Raw genomic sequence first — 23,976 nt, 5'->3', positions numbered from 1 at the left:
TGTTGGCACAGTGCTCCTGTTCTTTGAGTAGGTAATTTCAGGCATGTTGGCTTCCCTTGATTACCTTTTACCTGATATAGTCCTGCTCAAAATGCATCAGTGTCATCTACCATAAGCCAGGCATAATTCCATGGGACAGGATGTGGCCCTCTGCTGTCTTGGAGGACATGGTTGGCTAGGAGTAGAGAGACACAGACCCAGAAACCAACACAAGACAGAGCAAGGTCCATGTTCTGATGGGAGCCCAGGTGCTGTGGGAACAGGGAGGAAGAGCACAGGGTCTGCTAGGAGTGGGGAGACTCACACTGATAACACACACCAGACAGAGTGAGTGCATGTGCTGATGGGAGCCCAGGTTCTATGGGGGCACAGAGAAGGGTATGCTTAAGATGAGAGGGAGAATTAGGGACCAGTAATTCTTTTGTAGATGGAAAGTCTTTTGGACTTGGTGTAACATTTTGATGCATCAGAGAGAAGCATTCCAGGGCGAGGTGAGGCATGCACACCCAGGGATGGGGTTTAGACCATGTGGGACGTACTCAGGGGTGAGTATCTGAGCTGGAGTAAAGGACCTGGGGCAGGCGGATGTTTGGACATAAGAAAGTGGGGTTTAAGGAGGAAGAGTTTGGATCTGCTGGTCCAAAGTGTTTGGGCCAAGCTCAGGAAAAAGGATGGCAGCACCCCACTTTTCTTTATTTACTTTTTCATTCATTTGCTTGTTCCTTCAGCAAACATTTATTCATTATTTGCTATGTGACAAGCACTAACCTGGGTGCTGAGGAAAGAAAGATGAATAAGACAGGGTTTCCTTCCTCAGGGAAATCATAGTCTGGTGGAGGAGATAAGTAACAATGGAGTGTGACTCAGATAGCAGTTTGCTGCTGCTCCAAGAACAGTTATGCAGGTGATTGGTTATGCTTGGAGATAGAGGATCTAAGACAGGCTTTTAAAAATGTGCCTTTTGAGCTGAATTTGAAGGATAAGTGGAGTAGGAGCTTGCCAGAGGGACCTCAGAAGCCATCCAGGGACAGCTGACAACAGGACAAAGCCCAGAAGTGTCACTGAGAGGAGCACACTGGGGACACAGTGACGTCTGGTTTGAGTGGATCCTAGGTGGGAAGGGTAACTAGGAAGAAAAGACTGGAGAGATGGGATGGAATAAAGCTGGGGGTTTTTCATCCTAAAAGCACTGTGACAGTGATGGAGATGTTTAAGCTGGGAGGTTAGGAAGGTAATAGCAGGATGGAGAGAGCTGGAGAGGCCCTGGGAAGATGTGAGGAAGACGTGTTATGAGACCTTTTGTGGTCCAGAGGAAGGATCAGGAGGAAATGAGTAGGGTGGGCTCACTAAGGCTGACTGGCGAGTGAGTGGGAGTGTGGGTAACTCCAATGTTTTGGGCTTGAGAGGCTGGAGCCAATCCCAAGACAGAATAGTCAGGAGAAGTAGATTTCAGGAGGAAGATGATGGGCATATTCTGAATATGCGTGAGATTACCGCAGGACACCTGAGGTGCTTTCCCCCACCCCATCCCCACCTTGACATCCTTCCGAAGCTCTTGATCCCTTCAGTGCTGGCCTGGCCCCTCCACTGTCATCTCTCAGCCTGAGCAGCTTGCAGCCCCTTGAACTGCCAGGCTGTGTTCTGCATCTTGCTGTTTCCAAGTGGAACAGCTTTTCCCTTGTCTCAACTTTTGTCTGGCCAGCTGCTGCAGATCCTTCCGGGCTCACTCAGATGGAAGGCTTTGCATAAGGCTTTCCTGGCACTCTTGACCACCACCAGGGAGGGCTCTTCCAGATCTGTCTGCAGCCGTGTGCTCATCCCACCTGATTGTGGTGGTGTGTGTTCATGACACCTCCTCCACTGCTGTGATGCCTGTCCTGCAGGGCAGGTGGCGTCTGTGTCCACTGTGCCTGGCCCAGATGGAAAGTGGGGCATGAGCAAACATCACAGAAGCAAATCCAGGTGGCATATCCACCAGAGAGCTGGAAACTCCAAAAGACCAAGTGAAAGGCACCGAAGACAAATATAAACACGAGGATCCTGCATCTTCCCCTGCTCTCCTGTCTGCTGGTGAAGCACAGCATGCTCTAGAGACGTGTTCAGTTATGGAGGCCCATGCTGTTGGCTTGGTCTTGTGTGTGGAGAGGAATAGAAAGGGAGAAGGAATGCAGAGGCCCAGGAAGGAAGGCTGTGAAGCTCGGTGGCCCATGTTGGCAGAGGAGGTAGCCTGGCCTGCACACCTGCTTCCCTTCATTTTTCTAAGCTTCTGGGCCAGCTGTGGCCATGTCCCCAAGGAACAGCTCCCCACAGGCTGAGAGCATACCAGTGAGGCAGTTCCATGGATTGGTCTCAGAGGGCTGTGACCCCTAGAAACCGCATGCAAATGTGCATGTGTGTGAGACATGCCTCATTCTGGGGAGTCACCCCAAGAGCTTTTGCTCAGCTTTTCAAAGATGCCTGTGGCCATCAAGAGGCTGAGAACTGCTGCTATAAGGATCCAGTCTTACTTTTTTCCCCACATTAAATCCTGGGAGGAATAATAATATAAAAGATAGGGAAGAAGACCTAGATCCATACTTGCTCAGAACTACATCCTGCAATTTCCTAGAGCGCCCACACAGAACGTAGAACCCAGTTCCAAAACCACTCTCATAAAGCCGAAGGCTGTAGAGTTGCAGAGCAAGATGGACCCTTGGAAATCACTGTGACGCTGGGTCGTGTCTGGGGTGATCAGGAAGGCACACAGAGCTTATCGGTGGCAGCGCTGGAACCTGCCACAGCTCCCTCCTCATTCATTGATTCTCTTTTTACTGCTTACCTTATCTCCCAAAACTTACGTTTTAATAATTCAAAACTTTTTCTTTTTTCTTTTTCCGAGGTAGGGTCTGGCTCTGTTGCCCAAGTTGGAGTACAGTAGCATGATCTCAGCTCACTGCAGCCTCGGCCTCCTGGGCTCAAGCCATACTCCCACCTCAGCCTCCCAACCAAGTAACTGGGACTACATCACCATGCCCGGCTAATTTTTTTTTTTTTTTTTTTTTTTTTGGAAGAGACAGGTTTTTACCATGTTGTCCAGGCTGGTCTCGAACTCTTGAGCTCAAGCCATCTGCCTGTCTGGGCTTCCTAAAGTGCTGAGAATACAGGTGTGGGCCACCGTGCCTGGCTTCAAACCTTTTTCTATCCAAATAGAGTTGCCAAACAGGAAACCATTTTTTCTATAGATGTTTAGGTTTCTGGGGAGAGAAACTTTTCCTTCGAATTGCCTCTCTAACCACCCTAAAACCTGGTAGAAGATGGATCTGTTGCTTATGTCTGAATAGTTCTTTATAACTTACCCATTGACACCCATGAGCTGGTTTACTTTAGAGGGGAACACTGACACTCAGAGATGAGATGACTCGCTTGCTGCTTCCTGCCACCCACCTCAAAGCTCTCCCCACCGTCTCTCAGCCTGGGCATTCAGTTGTGCACATTCTGCAATGCTCACAGCAGGGAACCAGTAGCCAGTGTACCTGGCTTGCTGCTCTGTTTTGTGGGGGTGAAACTGACCACCCTGCTAATCACAGCCATTGGGGGAGAGGAATAAGGTCTTGCCTTGATTGAATTAGACTCTAGATATACTAGAGTCTGATTTCTAAGCAACCTGCAAAGTGAGTTTTTAATCACCATTTTACAGATGGAGAAACTAATTCAGAAAGGGAAAATACTCAAGGCCACAAGGTGGTAAACTCCCAAACTAGACAAACCTCAGGTCTGCCCAATTCCTCTTCCTGTGTTTTCTCCATATCATCTCACTACATTGGGCTGTGAACTTCCCCGCCTGCCTCCCTGGGGCAGTCCTGGCCTCCTCTCACCCCTGCCCCTTCCCTTCTTTCTCTCTCTTAGGAGTGCCAGCTTCTCCCAGGGTTCTGAGGCCCCATTCATCATGAGGAGAAACACAGCCATGCAAAATCTTGCCCAGCACAGTGGATACAGTGTTGATGGGGTCAGCGGTCACATCCATGGCTTCCATAGCCTTTCCAAGCCGAGCCAGCACAATACAGAATTCAGAGGCAGCACCCACAGAATCCCCTGGAGCCTGGCATTCCATGGCCACACCAGAGGCAGCCTCACAGGCTCTGAGGTGGATAATGAGGGTGTGTACCCCTTCAAGGCACCCAGAAGCACCCTGTTCCAGGAGTTTGGGGGCCACCTGGTGAACAATAGTGGTGTTCCGGCCACCCCACTCTCAGTGCACCAGATTCCTAGGACAGTCACGTTAGACAAGAACCTCTATGCCATGGTGGTGGCCACTCCTGGGCCCATAGCCTCCCTTCCCCTGCCCAAGGCAAGTCAGGCAGAAGCATGTCAGTGGGGCAGCCCTCAGCAGAGACCTTTAGTCAGTGAAAGTAGCAGGTGGTCTGTTGCTGCTGCCATCCCCAGGCGGAATACCCTTCCTGCAGTAGACAACAGCCGATGTCACCAAGGTCAGTATGAGCCCTCACTGAGACCCAGAGGGAGAGGGGAGGTGGCACCGGGTTCTCAGTGGTTAGCTAGTCCTTGGTCTCCCATGGCCAAGGGAGACTTGGGAGCCACTCAGGTCACTGATAGTCAAGTTCATCTCCTGCCTGGACCTTGACCACTGGGTCCCCCAGCACTGGAGGCTGTTAATAGACACCCAGTGGCAAGACTGGCAGACTTGGCCTCCACTAAGGGAGACAGAACATTCTTAGTTACAGTACAGCACATTATGGGTTTGGAATTCTAAATCATCATAGTGTATGTATGTTTAAATCCAAGTAAAGACTTAAAACAGAAGTTTAGGAGATCAGTCCAAAACTAGAGCCAAACCAGTGTGGACTAACAGACTGTTGAAACAAAATGAGATCTTCAAAATATTTTCCAGCCTATATTTGGGTCTCTTTGTTTGAAGCCTAAACTTGTATTTGAAATACCTAGATTCTTTTCTCGTTTGTTTTCCACTGAGAGTATTTTATATCTGCATATAACCTCCTCTCCTCAATGAAAAAAAATAGATCAATAGTAACTCCTTTCCTTTTGCATCCATTCTTATACCTTGCAAAGCCTTTGTTTATTCTTCCTGTTATGAGAGAGTCTGGTGGGGCAAAGCCTTGTTTTCTCCATTTTATATGAGGCCCATGGTACTTAGGCTTATTCAGGGTTGAAAGTCATAAGTGGTAAAGATGAGCCTCACCCTGAGGTCCTGGATCCTGGGTTAGAGTTCTTTGCAGTCTTTTTAGTGTTTCAGCAATTTGAGCAAGGCCCTTGTGCTGTGAAATTGAAATGATAGAGGTATATATAAAACATGTTTGCTGTTCAGAGCTCACATTTATGTATAAAATAAAATGAAACCGACATGCAGAAGTCAGTATAAGCACTCTTTACTATTCCTGGAGGTGGCAGGTGGGTGAAAGGGATGGGTGGTGGGTGCTGTAGGAGTTGAAGGAAAAGGTGTGTCCTGAGGGCAGGCGTCCAGGAGGGACACTGTGTGGGTAACACTGGAGCTGGACCTGGAAGCCCAGGAGGAGTTGTGGTAGGGAGCAGGGATGTGTTAGAGGTAACGCTTTGTCATTTGGGGTTGAGAGTCGTGTCCTCTAGAGCATCAGTGAGACCCTAAGCAGCACTGGGGAGGGCGTGGGAGGCATCAACACATGGATCAGCTGTGATGCATGTGGATCTCCTTCCTCTGTCGTAGCTTCCTCCGGCAAGTACACCCAGCATGGTGGAGGGAATGCCAGCCGGCCTGCTGAGTCCATGCATGAGGGAGTCTGTTCTTTCCTGGTGAGTATGGCTTAACCAGGGGTCCCCAGACTGGCTCAGGGAGGTAAAGGTCACACTCCATGGAACTAAAAGCACATCCCCCAAAGGGTGACAGCATCTCCCTCCTAGGAGCCTGCCTAGGTTCTTGCCTCAGTTCAGAACCATAGGTTCAGTTTTTGGATAAGTGAAATACAGGTATCCAGGTCTGGAAGAAAGTGAGTACTTAAGTAGATGGGATCACAAGTCTTATCAGCCCTGTGGGTAGCAGAGGGTGCAGAATGCTGGGGTTCTGGGTGCTCTAAGCAGGTGCTCTAACCCATGAGGTCCCCTGGAGCAGGAGTGCTTCCCTGTGAGCCTTTGGTGTGGGTAGGCAGAGGGGACAGGCTGCTGGGGTGGTGGGTGATCTGATTCAGCAACCTTATCCAGGAGATCCTCTGGAGCAGGGGTGCTTCTGTGTGAGCCTCAAGGCAAGGGCAGTACTCAGAGTCAGGTGAGGTGGATGGATTCCAGGCTGCCACCTGGAAAGGGTAACCACAGTTCTCCAAGGTGTCAGACAAGCAGCAAGGCCTGGCGTCAGGCTTCTTACAAAGATGGTGGGAATTAGGTAACCAAGGCAGAGGGCAGATGAGGCAGGAGCTGGAGGAAGGCTGTACCTAGGTCTGCTGCATTGCACAACTCTGTGGCAGCTCTGCCTGCAGCTTGGTGGTCACCCAGGAGCCCGAGTGAGCCCCAGGCTCCCTATACCTCCCTGATACCTTGTCTGCTAATCACAGCCATTGGGGGAGAGGAATCTCCTTGTCTGGGGAAGGAATCTCCTTGTCTGCACCTCACCCCATACGTCACCTTCCAGGGCCAAGACATCTGATGTGATCCTTGCCTTGATCAGGGCCTGAGATGCTGACCTGCCAGTGCCGAGTCAGGACTTGAGGTGGATGGTGGGTCTCGAGGCCACATCTGCATGGTGCATGGTCTGTGCTGCCTTCTGCCTGGGTCTGGTATCCAGAAACCTGAGTGGACATTGGGTGCTGAGCCACACCTGCATGGTGCACGGCCTGTGCTGCCTTCTGCCTGGGCCCAGCATCCAGAAACCTGAGTGGACCCAGCCACTAAAGATATTTTATCCTATAGATTTGTCACAAATTGTAGTTGGACCCCAAGGGGTCCTGAGAGCTAGAAGTGCCCAGACATCTCATTTTTTTCTTGCCTCTACTTTGATTTCAGAGTCTTTCCAAGGTCACTCTGATAGCTTCAAAGTGTAGCCCTCCCCATGTAGTGAAGGCTTATAATTGTATGCTGCCTTGGCATCCACATCGAATGGAGGTTTAACTTTCTCAGACCAGAGGCAGAGGACTTAGTCTCCCTGATGGTTTCCAGTTCTACACCACACCCATGTGGCTTCAGTCAGTGGCCAGAGATAGGAATTTAGACTTACCTCCCCCATGCAGCAGACTGGGCTCGCCACTTTCTTGCTGCTCCCTTTAAATGGACCATCCAGGCATTTACTCTGACCTTAATTAAGTGATCCCACACCCCATTCTGCAAGATACACTTCCAGTTGCCACCCTCTCTCCTCTTACTCCCTAACCTCCCAGGACCTGTAAGAACTGAAAACTCTTCCACTTTTACATGTTGACTGTGTCATGGAAGCTGCTCCAAAGTCTGACCCCTGAGGCTGCCCAGAGGGGCCCCATGCATGGGGTTCCTGGCTGGAGCACTTCTATCTGGGCCGCAGGTGGCTGCTGAAGACAGCAGCCCCCAGCCAAGGTGATCAAAAGTTTCGTTCAAAACACCCCGTCATGACTCTTTTTGGCCTTGTCTAGAAATTCTCATTCCTATCTTGTTCTTGCTGGTGATAGCTGTGTTTCTTTCACTGTCCTCTTCCTAGCCAGGAAAAACACTTGTGGGCCTGTCAGACAGCATTGCTTCTGAGGACAGCTGTGTGCCCATGAACCCAGGCTCCCCGACCCTGCCGGCTGTGAAGCAAGCAGGCGATGATTCCCAGGGTGTCTGCATCCCTGTGGGCTCATGTCTTGTTCGCTTTGACCTGCTTGGCTCCCCACTCACAGAGCTTTCTATGCACCAAGACCTCAGCCAGGGACATGAGGTCCAGCTGCCCCCTGTCAACCGCAGCCTCAAGCCTAACCAGAAAGGTAAGTCTTTCCCCATTCTATTTCTTGACAATGTCCAGGGACTCTGCATTCGCTTAGGTGTCAGGTGGATCCTGGATGTGGAACGTCTGACTTTGGCAAGTCATGTGAATTCTCTGAGCCTCAGTTTTCTCCTCTGTGAAATGGAGATAGTAACTCCTACTTCCCGGGTTTGTTTGGAAGGAGAGTGTCTGGGACAGTGGCCCTGGCTCACAGCAGGCGTCCAGTGAAGTTTGGTCTGGGCCTCCACATGTAGACCAGGAAGAAGAGCTAGAGCTCAGGTTCCAGGCTGCCATGACCTCACCCTGTGGCCTTGGCCCAGCATGGGGTTCAAGGAAGGAGTGGGATAACTGGGTGGGGATCAGTCCTGTGGGTCTGGCCACAGGGAACCAGACCCAGCGAGTGGCGCTGGAGCCTCAGCACCTCATGGTGTCTACCTGCTTCCACGGTGGGCTACACAGCCCTGTCCAAGGCAAGCAGGGGCAGGCATGGGGACTAAATCCATTTCAAACATTGTGTCTGTTTTTTATATCAAGTCAAATTTAGGCAGAAAAATCTATTGTCAGACTATGAGTCCCCATTTTGGATTCTGAAAATACAGTGGCTATAGATACAGTGGGAGGAGCATATGATCTGGAATCTGAGAACAGAACTCTAAGGCCCTTCAGCATGACCCAGCCGATAGAGCCTTGCCAAGCCTCAGTCCCCCGCACACAGCTGGGTGGACTGGGTGGACGGGGTGGGCCTTTCTAAGCACACCTGGGCCTTGTAGCAAAGTGGACATGGGTGTGGTGTCATCACTGGCTGATGACTGAAGGTTCTTTTCTTGCTCCAGCAAACCCAACACCGCCCAACCTGAGAAACAACAGGGTCATCAATGAGCTCTCCTTCAAGCCACCTGTCACAGAACCCTGGTCTGGGACCAGGTGAGTGTCTGTCAGTGGAAACAGGAGCTTGGGACTGGGCCGGTGGAGGAGTGAGTGGGATGGTCATTGGCTTGTGGTCAGGATAACTGGATGCTGATGTTGATGTGGACATGGCTGATCCTGTCTCCGTCTCATGAGGCGTGACGGTCTTCTCATCTGTAAAGGGGGAATAATGATCCCTGTCCCTATCAGTTCTTGATCTGGTAACAGTGTGAGGCCTGGATGCTTGAAGTCAGGGCCCAGCTGGAGGCTGGAGCCCTGACAGCAGCCCTGAGCCCCACCCAGGATGTACTCCTTGCCTTCTTCCCATGACAGCCACACCTTTGACTCCAGCTCCTCCCAACACCCCATCTCCACGCAGAGCATCACCAACACAGACTCAGAAGACAGTGGAGAGAGGTATCTTTTCCCGGTGAGTCCTTGGGGGTCACTGTAGGGCTCCTATCAGAGTCCCCTGGGACCCACACTCATGTCCCCGCTTCCCAGCTTAGCTACCTCAGCTGACTCACCCCAGCCCAGTCAGGTGTGATTTGGTCTCCTATTGCAAGCTCTTCTTGAGCACAGGTGTATCAGGCAATCATTAGGGTTAGGAAGATGATGGTCTCCCCTCAAGGAAGTCTGGAACTTGAAGAGCAGAGGCAGCCCACCTCGCCCTCATGACGGTGATACAGGTGGTGCCCTGCCCTGGAAGAGGCAGAGTTGGAGGTGTCTGCTTCGCCATGGGGAGACACACATGTACGTGCTTCACCCTGGTGAGGGCTGTGAGAGACGTGGAGATGCAGGTGGAACACAGGATGCCCCTTAGATTGGCACTGAAGAGGGCATCATGACCAACATTTGATAGTTGCTGCATAGATATTGGAAGAATGAGCCAGCCAGCAAAGCAGCCAAAACCCAGAGCCCAGGGCGGCCACTTTTCTCACCAGAGCCAGACTTCAGGAATGTCCCAGCAAGGTGGCAGCCTTCTAGAGAGGAGGCTGCGGGACCCCGCGTGTCTCCTAGAGAGCTGCCAAGGGGGCAGGCTCCATGCAGCCTCAGGTGGTGGGCACTGCCAATCTCTGGGAGCTGGAGGGGGAGGCAGCTGCTTCATAGGATGGACCTACTCTGGGCCATGGGTGGGAGTTTCAGATGACTGACTGGGTGCAGCATCCAGTGTGTGAAGGAGAGGCACAGTAGTAACACCTGGCTCACAGGACTGCTGAGAGGGTTTGAATGAGCAGAGAGTGCCCCAGTGCATGGCTCAGAGTAGCACCCAGTGGGCTCGTAGCTACGCCCACAGGTGTGTTCCACTGGGTGCTGGGTCTGTGTCCTGAACTCATTTGCAGGATTTTCCTCCTTGTGACAGCAGAACCCGGCATCTGCATTTCCTGTTTCCGGTGGCACCAGCAGTTCAGCCCCGCCGAGGAGCACTGGTAACATCCACTACGTGGCCCTGGACTTCCAGCCGAGCAAGGTGCCTGGGGTGGAGCTGGGGTTGGGGAGAGCCCTTGGGCCCTGGGGGAGAGACTGTGGGGCCAGGCCCTTCAGCACCGGCAGCACCGGGCTACTGGGCTGCCACTCCCAGCCCAGTGCCTGGCTCTTATGCTCAGTGGTGCTCTGATCTGGATCTCGGGGCTCCTGTTCCTTCCCTCTCAGCGTGGTGCCTTCATCAGCCTGCCCCGACTCCCCATTAGAGACAGATGACTGTGTGGAGACCTGATCTGTGGAGGTTGTGGAATAAATCAGGAGAGACCCAGGACCGGCAACCTGGCTCCAGGCCAAACTCTTCTGTGAGGAGAACTCACTGTGTGGGAGGGTTCTAGAGCCCGGCCATTGATGCGGGGGACCTCAGAAGGAACTCCTGGGTCCAGGAAAGCCTCCCGAGAAAGCACATGTAGCCAGCCTGTCTAGACAGCAGGGTGGAGAGCTCCATCTCTGTGCATTGCGCCCCTTGGGGAGATAGGGCTCACCGAGGGCACCCCTGGAAAGGCCTAGGCTGGTGCTTGTTGACACCTGGGAAATTTCCTGCCATGGATGAGTGTTTAGAGGGGAAGGCCTTGGCCAGTCCTTGGGCCAGAGAAGGGCCTGGCTCTTCCTGCGAGGTGGGAGATGAGAAGTGCTGGCCGGGGCTATGGCATCCAGCAGGAGGAGAGGTTAGCCTGGAGTTGAGGCTTTAAAGCCCAGGCCCCCCAGGCTGCTGAGAGCAGGAGGCAGAGGTTCCTTTCCCCCTGAGAAAGTTTGAGAGAGCCCACTCCTTGGCCTGCCCTTCCTCACCAGGAACTCACAGACACTACCACTCCCACTTCCACCCTCTGTCCCTCAGCCATCCATAGGCTCTGTCACGTCCGGCAAGAAGGTGGACTATGTCCAGGTGGATCTGGAGAAGACCCAGGCCCTGCAGAAGACCATGCATGAACAGATGTGCCTGCGGCAGTCCTCGGAGCCTTCCAGGGGCGCCAAGCTGTGACTCGGGCCACCAAAACCAGAGTGGGGCCAGGACAGTGCCTCAGAGCTGCTCCTCCACACTGTAAAGCTCTGTAATATCAGGGACCGCATCCCTTACATAGAGAGCAGAGGCCTGATCAATATACATCCTTTGCCTGCTTGGGGCCCACCTGTGCCTTTGGCTGGCCATGGTCCCCACCTTCACCCCCTTACTAGGAGCAGTTGCCAGCAAGCATCCTCAGTCTCTTCCTGCCCCTCAGACCTGGGCTCCCAACAGATTTCCACTCTCACACTTACTCATGGTCCTCAGCCTCTTCCCTCTAGCCTCTGGGCTGTTTCCCTCAATCCTGGAACATGAGGAGCTACCTTGCTGACCCGGGGACCCAAGGCCCACAGGCCACAGTGGACATGGACCTTTTCAGCCCTGGCATTTTTTGGTCAGGGGAGAGGCAAGGCCATCAAACGTTGGAATAGTTGAGAAGGAAGGTTAAAGGTGGTCTTGAGAAGCAAAGGAATTAGATCCTTAGACCAGCAGGGCAGCTTATACCTGCAAGGGCTCCCACTTTCAGACTGAGGCCAGAGTATGGCAGCTGCTCCCGGGTGGGAGAGGCAGAGAGGGAAGGGCAAAAGGAAGGGAAAACATGAAGACGAACAGCCGAAAGCCACAAGAAGCAGGGCTGGAGCTCCAGAGACTGGGGTGACAAGGACCAGGGTCAGGGCCCCAGAAATCTGGAGCTGCAGGCTGGCTCTGCTGCTCTTTGCTGATGCCCCTTGGGGGGCCCTTGCCTGCCTAAGAAGGCTTGATCTGAGCTGGGCAAAGCAGCAACTGATGGGGGAAATACCTGCAGGGTGAGGGGTGGGATGGGGCAGGGAGCGAGGGAGGAAGGGAGCATGTGCAGATGGAGATGGCTCAGGGCTGAGGGGGTCCTGGGACAGGCAGGGGCCCGAGGCAAGGCCCAGGACTCTGCAGTGCAGGTGGTGCAGCACGTGACCTTCTGTGAAGGGGCAGAGCAGTGGGGAGGGCACAGAGGGAACCCATGAGAGGCAAGGCCGGGGAGACAGCCAGGGAGAAGTGGGGAAATGTGGCCAGGGGCCCTGGGGGCATGCCAGAAGTGGTGAAAGGAATACAGGAGCAGAAGGTGAAGGGGGGTCTGCTATGCATGGGAGCAGTGTGGGAGGCCAGCTGGAGGGGCATCTGGGACGTGGGTAGAGCCTGCAGGGAGGACGGCCTGGGGTGGGGCTGGGGCTGTGCCAGGCCGTGTTTCCCTCTCACTTCGCCCTCTTCCTTGGCGTTCCAGTGCCACATTGGACTCAAACTTGGCTATGGGGACAGGAGAAGCCAGTCTCCTCCTCCTGTGACTTGAGAGATTCTCAGATCGCAGGTTCAGAAGGTAGGCCCTCACCCAGGGCTTCTTGTGCCAAAGTTCAGGTAGGGATCTGAATTTTTTGTTGAAAGTTTTTGACCAAAATTTCGAAGAGTTTCAGAATGAACAGGGCAGAGCGGACACTTCATCCTACCTTGGGGTGAACAGACTTTCCTCCTCCAAAAAATGACTGCCCACAGGGTTTGATGGAGGCGGCCTCCACACCCTGTCAGCACCTGTGAGCACCACACTTCACCAGACCAGGGGCCTGGCTGGCTTCTGGGGATCCATCCCTCAGCAGGAGCCCTCTCCCCTGGCAGCTCAAAGGCTCAGGTGGCAAGGCCCCGGGCTTAGGCACTGAGGACACGGAGAATCTATTAGACCTTTTCCCAAACGTGACAAGGTCACATCAGTGAGGGAAAGAACAAGGACACAGACAGTGGTGATGGCCAAGATAGGCTGAAGATGCTGATGGGGTGCACAGGAAGTGAAAACTCCTCAGGGAGTGGAGGCAGAGAAGGTGGTTTTTAGGACAAGGGGTGCCTGAATTAGTCTTGAGAGGTTAGGTCAGATTTTTGCAGGGAAGGAGGGCAGGGCCAGGCTGCAGTGGAGGAAGGAACGACAGACTGGAAAAGCCTGTGCTGAGGGGCCACAGGAGCTTTGGAGGGCAGGTCCAGCTGCTCAGAACTGCAGGGGCCGGGCCTTTGTGCTCCCACGGGTGGAATGGTGATGGCCGTGTGACCACACTGGGCAGAGCGTGCAGGGTGCTGGCTCACTGGCCCAGCCCTGACTGTGTCCCTGTAAGGTCCTCTACAAGGGGTCCCATACAGCACAGCTCTTAACTGCCATCCCCTGTCCCCAGCTGACTACAGTGGGGCCCAGTATTGATCTCAGCTCCCAGCCCAGCCACCTTCCCTGTTGATCCCAGGCTGCTAAGAAAGTGCTGCATGTTCTGAGTGTGCATGGTGTGCACGAACCTGGTGGAGGCTTCAGAGACTGAGGTGTTCAAGTCCCATCTCCAGAGGGGTTCCTTCCAGCTCTTGGTTCCTGTGACCACCAAACCCTGAGGGTGAAAGTAGGGGTGGAGATGGAAAGAAGGACAAGAGAAGAGGACACTGGCCTATTGGAAGCAGAGCTCTACTCCCAAGCCTGGACTCCAGCCATGTCTAGCATGTGTCCCCCCCTCCACCCACCATCCCAGAAGGAAAAGTCAACTCAGCTTAATACAGGGGTCCTTGGACCTATCTTGAGGTTAAAGTCCACCTCCCCTGGTGGCCTGGCCAGGACTGAGAGCCCAAAAAGGGACACCTCAGCCAATGCAGCTCACATGGGGGCTTGTCCTGCTGGGCTCTCCAGGGGAGCCGTCTTCACCCACCCCCACCACCTGCAAAGTTAGAGCAGTCAGGTGGGAACAATGAGAAACGGGCAAGGACATCTCCCTAGGACTTTGCTTTCCCATCTGTGGAGTGGGTGGTTGGATTCGATGTTGTCTGGCCCCTTCCTAGGCTGAGGCTCTGCTGGTCTCGGAGCTCCTTGCTCTGTTACTTCTCTCTGGAGGCTCTGCATTGCAAGGGATGAGCAGCACGAGAGCTTTGGCCAATTAGTCCCTTTCTGGCTTGATACGGACAACTTCTTCATTTCAAACTATTAAAATAGACCACATTCCTACGGCAGAAGCACAACCATTCTGGTTATGGGAACATAGGCTCAGCTGTAGTCTGCCTTGTGGTCCTTCAACGTGCTGTGAGGCTGTCATCTCGGTCCCAGGCCCTGGCACAGCATCACCCACATGACTGTGACCCCCAGGGACATGCAGGACAGGGAAGTGAGCACTTCCGTTCTGGGCCTGGGCCTTGATCTGGGAAGTGTGGGGGAGGGGAGGCTGACCTGCAGAGCACTAAGAGCATCATTCTGGGATACACCAGGCCCCTGAGGCCTGGGACGATGGCCGTCTGCCTGCTGAGAGCCCACTGCAGAGTCAGGCTGGTATGTTTGGTCCAGCGGTGTGTGTCCTTGTGTATTTGTTGGCTACTTGTATCTTGCTGTTTAGAATCATTTTGTACAGAATGTTTGGTTTCTCATTAAGAGAAAATGGGCAAGAAGCCCAGTCTTAAGTTCTTGTCTTGGTACCATTTAAAATTGACATTTCATTTTTCAAATCACTGTTGGTGCCTAATCACTGAAGTTATTCCATTTTCTTTTAAAATGTTTGTTATGTGTATTTACCCTGTGAGCACACCTGGGGGTGACAGGAGTGTGCTCAAGTGGCTATCATTTCTGCTGTGGTCACTGGACAGGCCTCGTGCTGGCAGGCTCCTTTGTACTGAGGCACTGGAGCAGGACGGCAGTGAAGTTCATAAGGAATACAGCCCAGGGTGGGCTGCTTGGGTCTTTCTGGGAGTGGAGCCCACACTCACTCAAGTCTCACCTTAGGCTGAGCCTGAGCACCTGGCTGCCCTGGGCAGGCACAGACACACACTGTCAACAAGAAAACCATTTCAGAATCATTTCTCCAATGACCCAGGAAGGCCACTGTGCCAGTCTGTTCACTTCATCTTAAATAGGAAATAGGTACTTTTCCTGGCTCAGAGAGAAAATAAATTCTCTTTATCACAGAATCTATTTTCCTAATCTGTAAACTGGACATTGTGCTAGCACCTGCCAATCCGTCTTTCTTAGAAGGGAGTCTAGAGGTGGTTCTGAGAGGGCTTCATCTGTGTCTGTGTCCACTGGGCCCCTGGCAACAGGTTCCTGAGGTCTGACATCTCACAACTCCCCTCCACCGCTCCACCCACTGCACAAGTGGGGCAGCCCTTGAGGTCCCTGGTGCCTTTTTACCTTCCATGTTCTCCCAAATGGCACTGTAGGAATGGTGCTTGCGGACCCTGTGGTAAGGGCTGCTCCCAGGGCCCGTACATGCCCCACTTCTCTGCTTCAACTCCAGGATGGGGTGGGGCCCAGGAAAGGAGCCGGGTGCGGGCTCTGGAGTGGGAAACCTGTGGTGAGGGCTGATCTGGGCTCTGAGAGTGTGGCTGCTCCTGCGTTTCTCTAGCTCCAGGCTGGGTTGTTGCCTGTGGTAAGGAGCTAGGTGTAGGCATGGTAGGTGCACCATGGCCCTGTGGTGACAAGCTGGTCCTGGGCCCTGCCAGTGTGGCTGCTCATGTGCTCCTCTCCAGCTCCTGGATGGGATGGTGTCCATGGGAAGGAGATGGGTTCGAGTTCTGGAGAAACAGGGGGCTGCCTCCCAGCTAGCCCTGACCCGTGCCAAGTCCAGCTCTGGAGATGTGACAAGCCCCTCTCAACCTCCCCAGCTTCTCAGATGCAAGGAAAGAGGGATGTGGCATCTGCAACAGGTGTTTGTGGGCAGTCCAGAATTCTTGGGTCTGAAACATCTCCAGTTATTTATTTGGGTTTCAAGTGCACCTGGGAGGTGAGTCCCCTCCACAGTATTCCACTGGGACCCCCCATCCTGTGCACCCTTCCTCTCTCTTCCATTCCATCCTCTAGGTCCTCCCAGCCTCAGAACTAGGCAAGTCCTTCAGCACACAGGGCTGTCACTCCATGCTGTACCTCAAGTGATGGGGACAGGGGTATGTCCTCTCCTTACCAAGGAGCAGCATGGGTCCCTATCATGCTGCCCAGATGCAGTGAGGAAATCGAGGGTACAGCATACAGGAAGAGCAACAGCTTTCAAAGGCTTCAGAGAGGCTGGTTTCATACTGCTTGAGAACAAGGGTCTTTCTCTTCATAGAAAAGAGGCTATAGCATGGTCAAGGCACAAGAAGGTCACTGGACTGCCCTCGCTCAGCCCTCAGCTACTGCTCTGGTTGTCCATGGCTGAAACTCATCCTGCTGGCCAAAGCCTTTGCTGTTCCAGTTGTTAAATATTTTGATACCACCCTTAACTCTAAAGGGTGGAGTCACAGGCACAGTTAGGAGGTAGAACTAACCTCCCACTGACACTTGGCCATTCACACTTGTAGAACAGCACACTTACTAAACAACTGCATAATTCATTATTCAATGTCTGTTCCTCTGAAGTAAGGGGTTAGGTGTCTGGGCCACCAATATATTCCGAGCACTGAGCAATGAATGAATGAATGGATGGATGGATTTTTTTAAAAGGCTCAAAGTGAAGGGAAATACTGTATCGAACCAGTGCTTGGCTGGGACTGGATGCATCTCCACCCAGGAGATCAAATCCAGGATCCTGGTGTGTCTGCTCTCCCACAGGTGAGGATGCTGCTGTCCTTGGAAATGGCTTCCGTTCAGCCCTATGGAGGGTGGACATGGTCCAGACTCTGGGAGAGCCCGGCTCAGCCTTGGGCCCCCCACTAGGCCACTGCTGGTAAAAGAGCACACAGACCTTCCTTGGGTAAAAGGGAGGGGACATTGCAGATAGACAGCAGGAGAAGGCCACCTGTGTGGGCAGTTCCCATAGGGCCTGGGCGGCAGCACCCTTGCGGGCTTAGCAGTGGTTGGGACGGCTCTCCTGGGACACTCCAGAGAGTGCTGGTTCAGTGCTAGTCCACAGTCCTGGCCTGGCACCAGCAAGTGGGGCAGTGATGTCACCCAGGATCTTGCAGTTCCTGCATTGAAGGGGAAGCACAGAAATCTTTGGATGAGGTAGTGTGGCCCCTGGCTCAGGCCCCTGCCTGTTCAACACCCTTCAGGACAGCACCCACCTCGCTGGAGCAGCGGTTCTCTGCTGTCAGCCTGAGGGAACAGGAAGTAGTTGACCAGGTTCAAGTCAAAGCTGGAGACCACACAGCGCCTTCACAGAGAGGGTAGTGGTGTCCCTGTGGGTCCCTGGTCCCAGGCCATTCTCCCCCTTCTTGTTCACCTTCTTCATTCACCTCTGTACCCTCAACAGCCCAGGGATGCCTGGCAATGTGGGTGCTCAGAGTTCACAGTAGATGAATGATACTTACAGCACATTAAGGCCCCAGACTTAATGCAGTAGGTGGAATCACTGGAGAGAGGGATGTGGGCAGCAGTACAGAATGGGGCTCGAGGGGGCCCTGCCATGGCCCCACAGGCTCTGTCATGAACCTGTGCTAGCATGGACAAGGGCTCAATAGCTTCTTCCATGAAGTAGGCTCTTGTAGTCAGATGCAGGTAGGTCCTGGGGCAGGGAGGGTGTCAATGTGGAGGCCTGACCAGAGCTTCCTTTCCACCCACTCCTCCCCCTGCACACACTTGGCTGTGATCCAGGAAGGCAAAGAGCCACTGCAGCCTGGAAATAAAAGGCTGTGAGTTGTTCTCAAATGAAGCCAAGAGTGTTTGAAGCTTCACAAAAAAGCAGGAGTGCCCAGGGTAAGCAAAGGCCCCAAAGGAGCTTCTCCTCACCCATGGCCTCCAGGCCGAAGGCAGAACAGGCATTTCTAGTTCAAGGTGAGGCTGGAGGCATGGGACCTGGAGGAAGAGAAGGTGAACACTTGGCCCAGAGTGTTTGGGATCAGAAACACAGCAATGACCTTGGTTTGGAAAATAAGCGGTATAGCAAGGTAACCCCCGAAGTCCTTTCTAGCTCTGACATCCCATAGCCCCAGGAGCCAAAAATTAGTGTGTCCTAACATCTTGTGATGCCAGGGTTCTAAGGCTGGGGCTCTGGTCTGCCACAGAGTTCATGTCAACATCATCCCACCCACAGCAGCCCCCACACCCCTTTCTCCGTGGTTCCCTAGGAAAGAACATACAGACCCCTGCAAAGCAGCAAGCTCCACCTCTGTCCCAGTCCACTGCTGCAGCCCCTGTTCGGGGTCCTGGCCCTAGAACCACCATGAGTTATTCTACCCACACCGCTTTCTCCCTGCTTCCCCGGGACAGGGCATTCAGACCTATGCAGGGCAGTGCATCTGGCTCCAACACACGGCCCCAGTTCACTCCTGCAGCCCCTGCTCAGCACCCTGGCCCTAGAGTCACCCAAAGTTATCCCCCTGCCTTCAAATGAGAAAGGCAGGCATCAGTATGAGAATTATGCTGACAGAAGAGGACACGGTGGTGTAGACTGGCTCCTGATGGCAGAGGTGTGGCCCTGTGGCAGACAGGAAGGAGATCCTCTTCATGCCCATATTCCCTGGAACAAGCTGATTTCCAGATCCCAGCTTTGTTTCTCTTCTCACTAGACAATCTGGAAAGATCACTCATGCATTTCTCCAAACAGCCCACTGCATAGAATAGCACTTCTCAAAGTGTGGGCCACTTAGCTGGTCCAAGGCAATGCAAGGCAAGAAATGGAGGAAGCATTTAGAAACCTGTAAAACATTGTGATATTACCATGGCCATATAAGCACAGGATCATTTTTTTTTTTGGTAAGTCATTTTATTGTATTTTACAAAAGTAATGGTCTGCAGCAGACCAAAATTAGAAAAAAACAAGTCCTTCACCAGGAAGTTTGAGAAGAACAAGTAGCAGCAGCTTAGGAAGTTAAGGATCACATCCAACCTTCTCTGCTGAACCTGAAGCTCAGAGAGGAGAGACTGACTTGAAGTCATACTATAAACCTGGATCAAAGCTCACTTTCACAGAATCAAAGCTGAAATTTTGAGTGATTTTTAAGCAAGCCATAAAGTGAATAGGTAGCCATAGACAATAAATACTGCATTTGTTGCGTTAAACAAAAACATGTCTGAAACCAGAATGAATGGGAGCTCCACACAGGAAGACACAATCCACCACCATGGACTCATGGAGAAAAGTCAGTGATATCAACCAGCCCAGTGAGGACCCCTCCTCCCACTGCAGCCCCGTCCCTTGTGCCCATCTTGAGTTCTCATCCCGTTGCTACCTACTGCCTTGGCAATGGCTTGAGGCCGTCTGGGGCCTTCATGTGCCCACAGACCTCAGGGGATCATGTCAGCAATGCAAAGCAAGACCCACTCTCTCCAGCCTACATTCTCACTCCTTTCTACCATCTATCATTGACCGTAATGCAGAGAACCAAGGGCAGACAGGAAGTGCAAAATCAGCATCTATTCAAAAGCCATGAGCAAGGCCTGAGGGATGCTGTTCACGCAGCATGGGGCACCCAGATTGATTAAAAACAGTGTTGCCCGTAACTGACTTGGCCATGAGCTCAGGGCAGAAACCAGTCAGCTTGCTCTCCTGTGAGATCCAGGCCTTCTGCCATAATTGCTGCTTAGTGTAATCCTCACTGGGAACATGAAAGTCCTGAGGAGGAAACAAGGCAAGGCAGTGGGCACCAGAATCAGCCCAGTAACTGGGCTAGAAAACAGTCATCTCCTCTGGGAAGTCGTCTTCACTACATCCAACCTGGCTGGAGTCCTGGGAGACTGCCTACAAATGGTGCCAACAGCTTCTGCCTGCAAACACAGTCCAGCTTCTCATCTTGAGGTGAGGGCCTTTTATGTGACCTTTCCCTTCATACCACCTTGAAGTGTGCCCATTTTATAGATTAAATGACTAAGATTCAGATAGAGAAAATAATTGGCCAGGTCACATGGCAGTGAATGAAGGATTCATAAGTTCTTACAGGAGCCCAGCAGCTACAGCCCTGGTCCATTGGCCAAATCCAGTGGCATCAAGACCTCAGTGTGAGCCCCAGCGCTCGTCCTCACTTGCTCTCTGGCCATGGTCAGTGAGCCTCTCTGACTCAACCTGTAAACCTCCCTGGGCCTGGATTTCCTTATGTGTCAGGTGAGGATATGTCTACCTTCTATTAGTTTGGCATTCTATACTTCCATGGTGCTTACCCACAATCATGTTCCTGCTTTCATCTTCTACTTTTAGATTTGCAGAGTCAACTTGCAAGACAATTAGTCACCCCCTTGGAACATGATCCTACAGTCAGGACAATGGGAGGGTGCTGGGGGTCTGTGGTGTGGTCACGAGCAAGCTTTCCCCTCATTACCGTTTATCACATTAAACAGCTGCACCTGCAGCAATATTACCAAGCACTAGTTCTAATAATGATATATTTTAAAGAAAACACCTAAGCACAATGTAGTGTTTCTTAATTGATTTAAGCAGCATTTATGAGAGTTACTCTAGCCCTGTTCTTGTCCCCAGATCCTGAGTACAGTGCCCTAGATTTGTACAAGGTTCCACAGAGCTTCGAGCTGGCTTAGCACCCAATACCCTCATCTCCCCAGTGCATGTCCTCTGACTACCACAGAAGACGTTGCTTGAGCAGTGGTTTAACTCACTCATTTCCCAGGAGCGTGTATTAGATAATATATCAGATTAGCCAATCACCTCCCACAGATGATTAAAAAAAATCAAAAGAGCTGCCAGAGGGAGATAACAGCATCTTCTCTCTTAGTCCCTCTTTTTTCTTGCAATTCTGCCCTATCCAAGTCTTCCTCACCCCACACACAATAAACAAATAGGGGCAAAAAGGCAGACAGATGGACAGAACCTACCATGCACACACACATACACACAGAGAGAGAGAGATGGAAAAATATTCACAACAGAAAAAAGAACATAGAATGCCATTTTTTCCCAAAGAATGGAACTTCATACTCTTAGGAAAATAACAATTCCCCAAATTACTCTTAAGCTCCTAATGCTTCTGGAAATTTACATATGATGGCTCCCTGAGCAAGGTCTGCTGCTCCCAGAGAAACTGGCGTAGCCTGATGCATGTGCCTTGGTACAAGCACTTTCCAGAGCTTGTGTGCAAGGGAACATAAATCCAAACCATAATGTGCTTATAGAACACGTGGAAGAATTTCATAAACAATAAAATCCTATACTTTTCTGTCTTGACTCTCAAACTGGCTTGTTGGCAAGTGGTATCCAAAGCCACAGGAAAAATGTAGCACTTTTTCCTGGAGCTATATTCTCTAATATTCAACAAAGAAAAATATGCATTTATGTTAAAACAAGTGTTTATGAACTACATGCCTGAGTCTTTTTGTCCAACTTTAATTTACAATCAAGATATATGTGTAGGTTTGTTACATGGGTATATTGTATGGTGCTGAGGTTCGGAGCATGAGTGAATCCATCACCCAGGTAGTGAGCCTAGAAACCTGTAGGTAGTTTTTATCAACCCTTACACCCCTCCCTCTCTCCTCGCTCTTGTATTCCCAAAAGTCTATTGCTCCCATTTTTATTACCATGCATACCCAATGTTTAGCTCCCACTTATAAGTGAGAACATGTGATATTTGATTTTCTGTTTCTGCATTTGTTTGTTTAGGATGATGGTTTCCAGCTGCATCCACATGGCAGCAAAGGGCTTAATTTCATTCTTTTTTTTATAGGTGTGTAGTACTTCATAGTGTATATGTGCCATGTTTTATTTATTCTACCCATAATTGATGGGCACCTGGGTTCATTCCATGTCTTTGCTTTTGTGAAAAAAAACTACCATTGAATGGTAGTTCTGTTTTAAGTTCTCTGAGAAATTTCCACACTGCTCTCCACAGTGGTTGAACTGACTTAAATTCCCATCAACAGTGTATACCCACTCCTTTTTCAACAGCCTCATCAATGTGTTATTTTTTGACTTTTTAGTAATAGCCATTCTGACTGGTATGAGATGACATCTCATTATGGTTTTGATTTGCATTTCCCTGATAATTAGTGATGATAAGCATTTTTTTCATAAATATTCTTGTATGTCTTTTTTTGAGAAGTGGCTGTTTATGTCCTTTGCCTTCTTTTTAATGGGATTATTTGCTTTTTGCTTGTTCAATTGTTTAAATTACTTATAGATTCTGGATACTTGACTTTTGTTGAATGCATGGTTTGCAAATACTTTCTTCCATTATGTAGGTTGTCTGTTTACTTCCTTGATAGTTTCCTTTGCCGTGGAGAAGCTCTTTAGTTAATTAGGTCTCACTTGTTAATTTTTGTTTTTGTAGCAATTGCTTTTGAGGACATAGCCACAAATTATTTGCCCAGGCTTATATTTAGAAGGATATTTCCTAGGTTTTCTTATAGGATTTTGATTAGTTTGCGATCTTTCACTTAAGTCTTTAATACATCTTGAATTAATTTTTGTATGTGGTGATAGGTAGATGTGATGTTTAATAATGAGTGTCAACTTGACTGGATCGAAGGATGCAAAATATTGTTCCTCAGTGTGCCTGTGAGAGTGTTGCCAAAAAAGATTAACATTTGAGTCGGTGGACTGAAAGAGGCAGGCCCACCCTCAATCTGGGTGGGCACCATCTCATCAGCTGCCAGTGCAGCTAGGATAAAAGCAGGCAGAGGAACATGGAAGGACTAGACTGGCTGAGTCTTCTGGCCTTCATCTGTCTCCCATGCTGGCTGCTTCCTGTCCTTGAACACTGGACTCCAAGTACTCCAGCTTTAGGACTCTTGGACTTACACCAGTGGTTTGCCAGGGGCTCTCGGGCCTTCAGCCACAGACTGAAGGCTGCCCCATCAGCTTCCCTACTTTTTAGGTTTGGGGACTAGGGCTGGGATTTTTGCTTCTCAGCTTGCAGATGACTTATTGTGGAACTTCACCTCGTTATTGTGTGACTTAATAATCCGTAATAAACTCCGTTTCATATGTACATCTATCCTACTAGTCCTGTCCCTGTAGAGAACGCTGACTAATAGAGTAGGGGTCCAGTTTTATTCTTCTGCGTATGCATAGCCAGTTACTCAGGACCATTTATTACGTAGAGAGTCCTTTCCCCATTGCTTATTTTTGTTGACTTTGTTGAAGATCAGGTGGTTGTAGGTATGCAGCTTTATTTCTGGCTTTTATATTTTGTTCCATTGGTCTATGTGTCCATTTTTGTACCAGTCAGTATTAGGTTACTGTGTCCCTGTAGCATAGTTTGAAGTTGGGTAGTGTGATGCCTCCCACTGTTTTGTTTTGCTTTCTGTTCTGTTTTGTATTCTTTTTTTTTTTGCTTAGGCTTACTTTGACTATTCAGGGTTTTTTTTTGTTGTTGTTCCAAATGGATTTTAGAATAATTTTTCTAATTCTGTGAAAAATGATGTTGGTAGTTTGATGGGAATAACATTGAATCTGTAAATTCCTTTGGGAAGTATCATCATTTTAATGATGTTGTTTCTTCCAATCTATAAGCATGTGATGTTTTTCCATTTATTTGTGTCATTTCTGATTTCTTTCAGCAGTGTTTTGTAATTCTCCATAAAGTAATCTTTCACCTCCTTGCTTAGCTGAGTCTCTGAGGTACAATGAGATTGTAGAGGGACTCTGAGCTCATGTCAGGCTGCTTTGGGTAAGTCCCCTTCTCTGACATCAAGTGGTTTGGTGGAAACGTGGAGATGCCCAGATCTGCTGGATGATGCAGAATGACTCAGCCTAGTTTCAAAGCACTGCACTCTGCTGATCTTTTTGATCTTCCCTACGCTCTGCCAACACACTACTGCCAAACTGAAATTGGATGTTCCCACTTC

The 23,976-nt window shown here is 50.8% G+C and overlaps 1 protein-coding gene across 10 annotated transcripts in view; it reads left to right on the top strand.

Moving 5' to 3' along the window:
* The window catches only part of GAB4 (GRB2 associated binding protein family member 4), a 52,318-nt gene extending 37,079 nt beyond the window's left edge, over positions 1-15,239 (top strand). Inside the window, exons 4-10 of one of the 10 annotated variants that reach the window (XM_016939621.4) lie at positions 3,886-4,136; positions 5,696-5,781; positions 7,646-7,910; positions 8,743-8,833; positions 9,149-9,245; positions 10,182-10,286; positions 11,136-15,239. In XM_016939621.4, the coding sequence (XP_016795110.1) occupies positions 3,886-4,136; positions 5,696-5,781; positions 7,646-7,910; positions 8,743-8,833; positions 9,149-9,245; positions 10,182-10,286; positions 11,136-11,279 (1,039 nt within the window). In that variant the 3' untranslated portion in view covers positions 11,280-15,239. Of the gene's footprint in view, positions 1-3,885; positions 4,467-5,695; positions 5,782-7,645; positions 7,911-8,742; positions 8,834-9,148; positions 9,246-10,178; positions 10,287-10,468; positions 10,710-11,135 lie in introns of those variants that run through there. The other 9 variants (XM_016939617.4, XM_016939616.4, XM_054675530.2 and 6 more) reach the window with 9 other exon arrangements.
* Positions 15,240-23,976: the final 8,737 nt, after the last annotated feature.

This window comes from Pan troglodytes, chromosome 23, assembly GCF_028858775.2.
Source record: "Pan troglodytes isolate AG18354 chromosome 23, NHGRI_mPanTro3-v2.0_pri, whole genome shotgun sequence".
Lineage (NCBI taxonomy): Eukaryota > Metazoa > Chordata > Mammalia > Primates > Hominidae > Pan > Pan troglodytes.
Note: the sequence above shows the minus strand (reverse complement) of the source record. Positions and strands in the feature narration are given on the sequence as shown.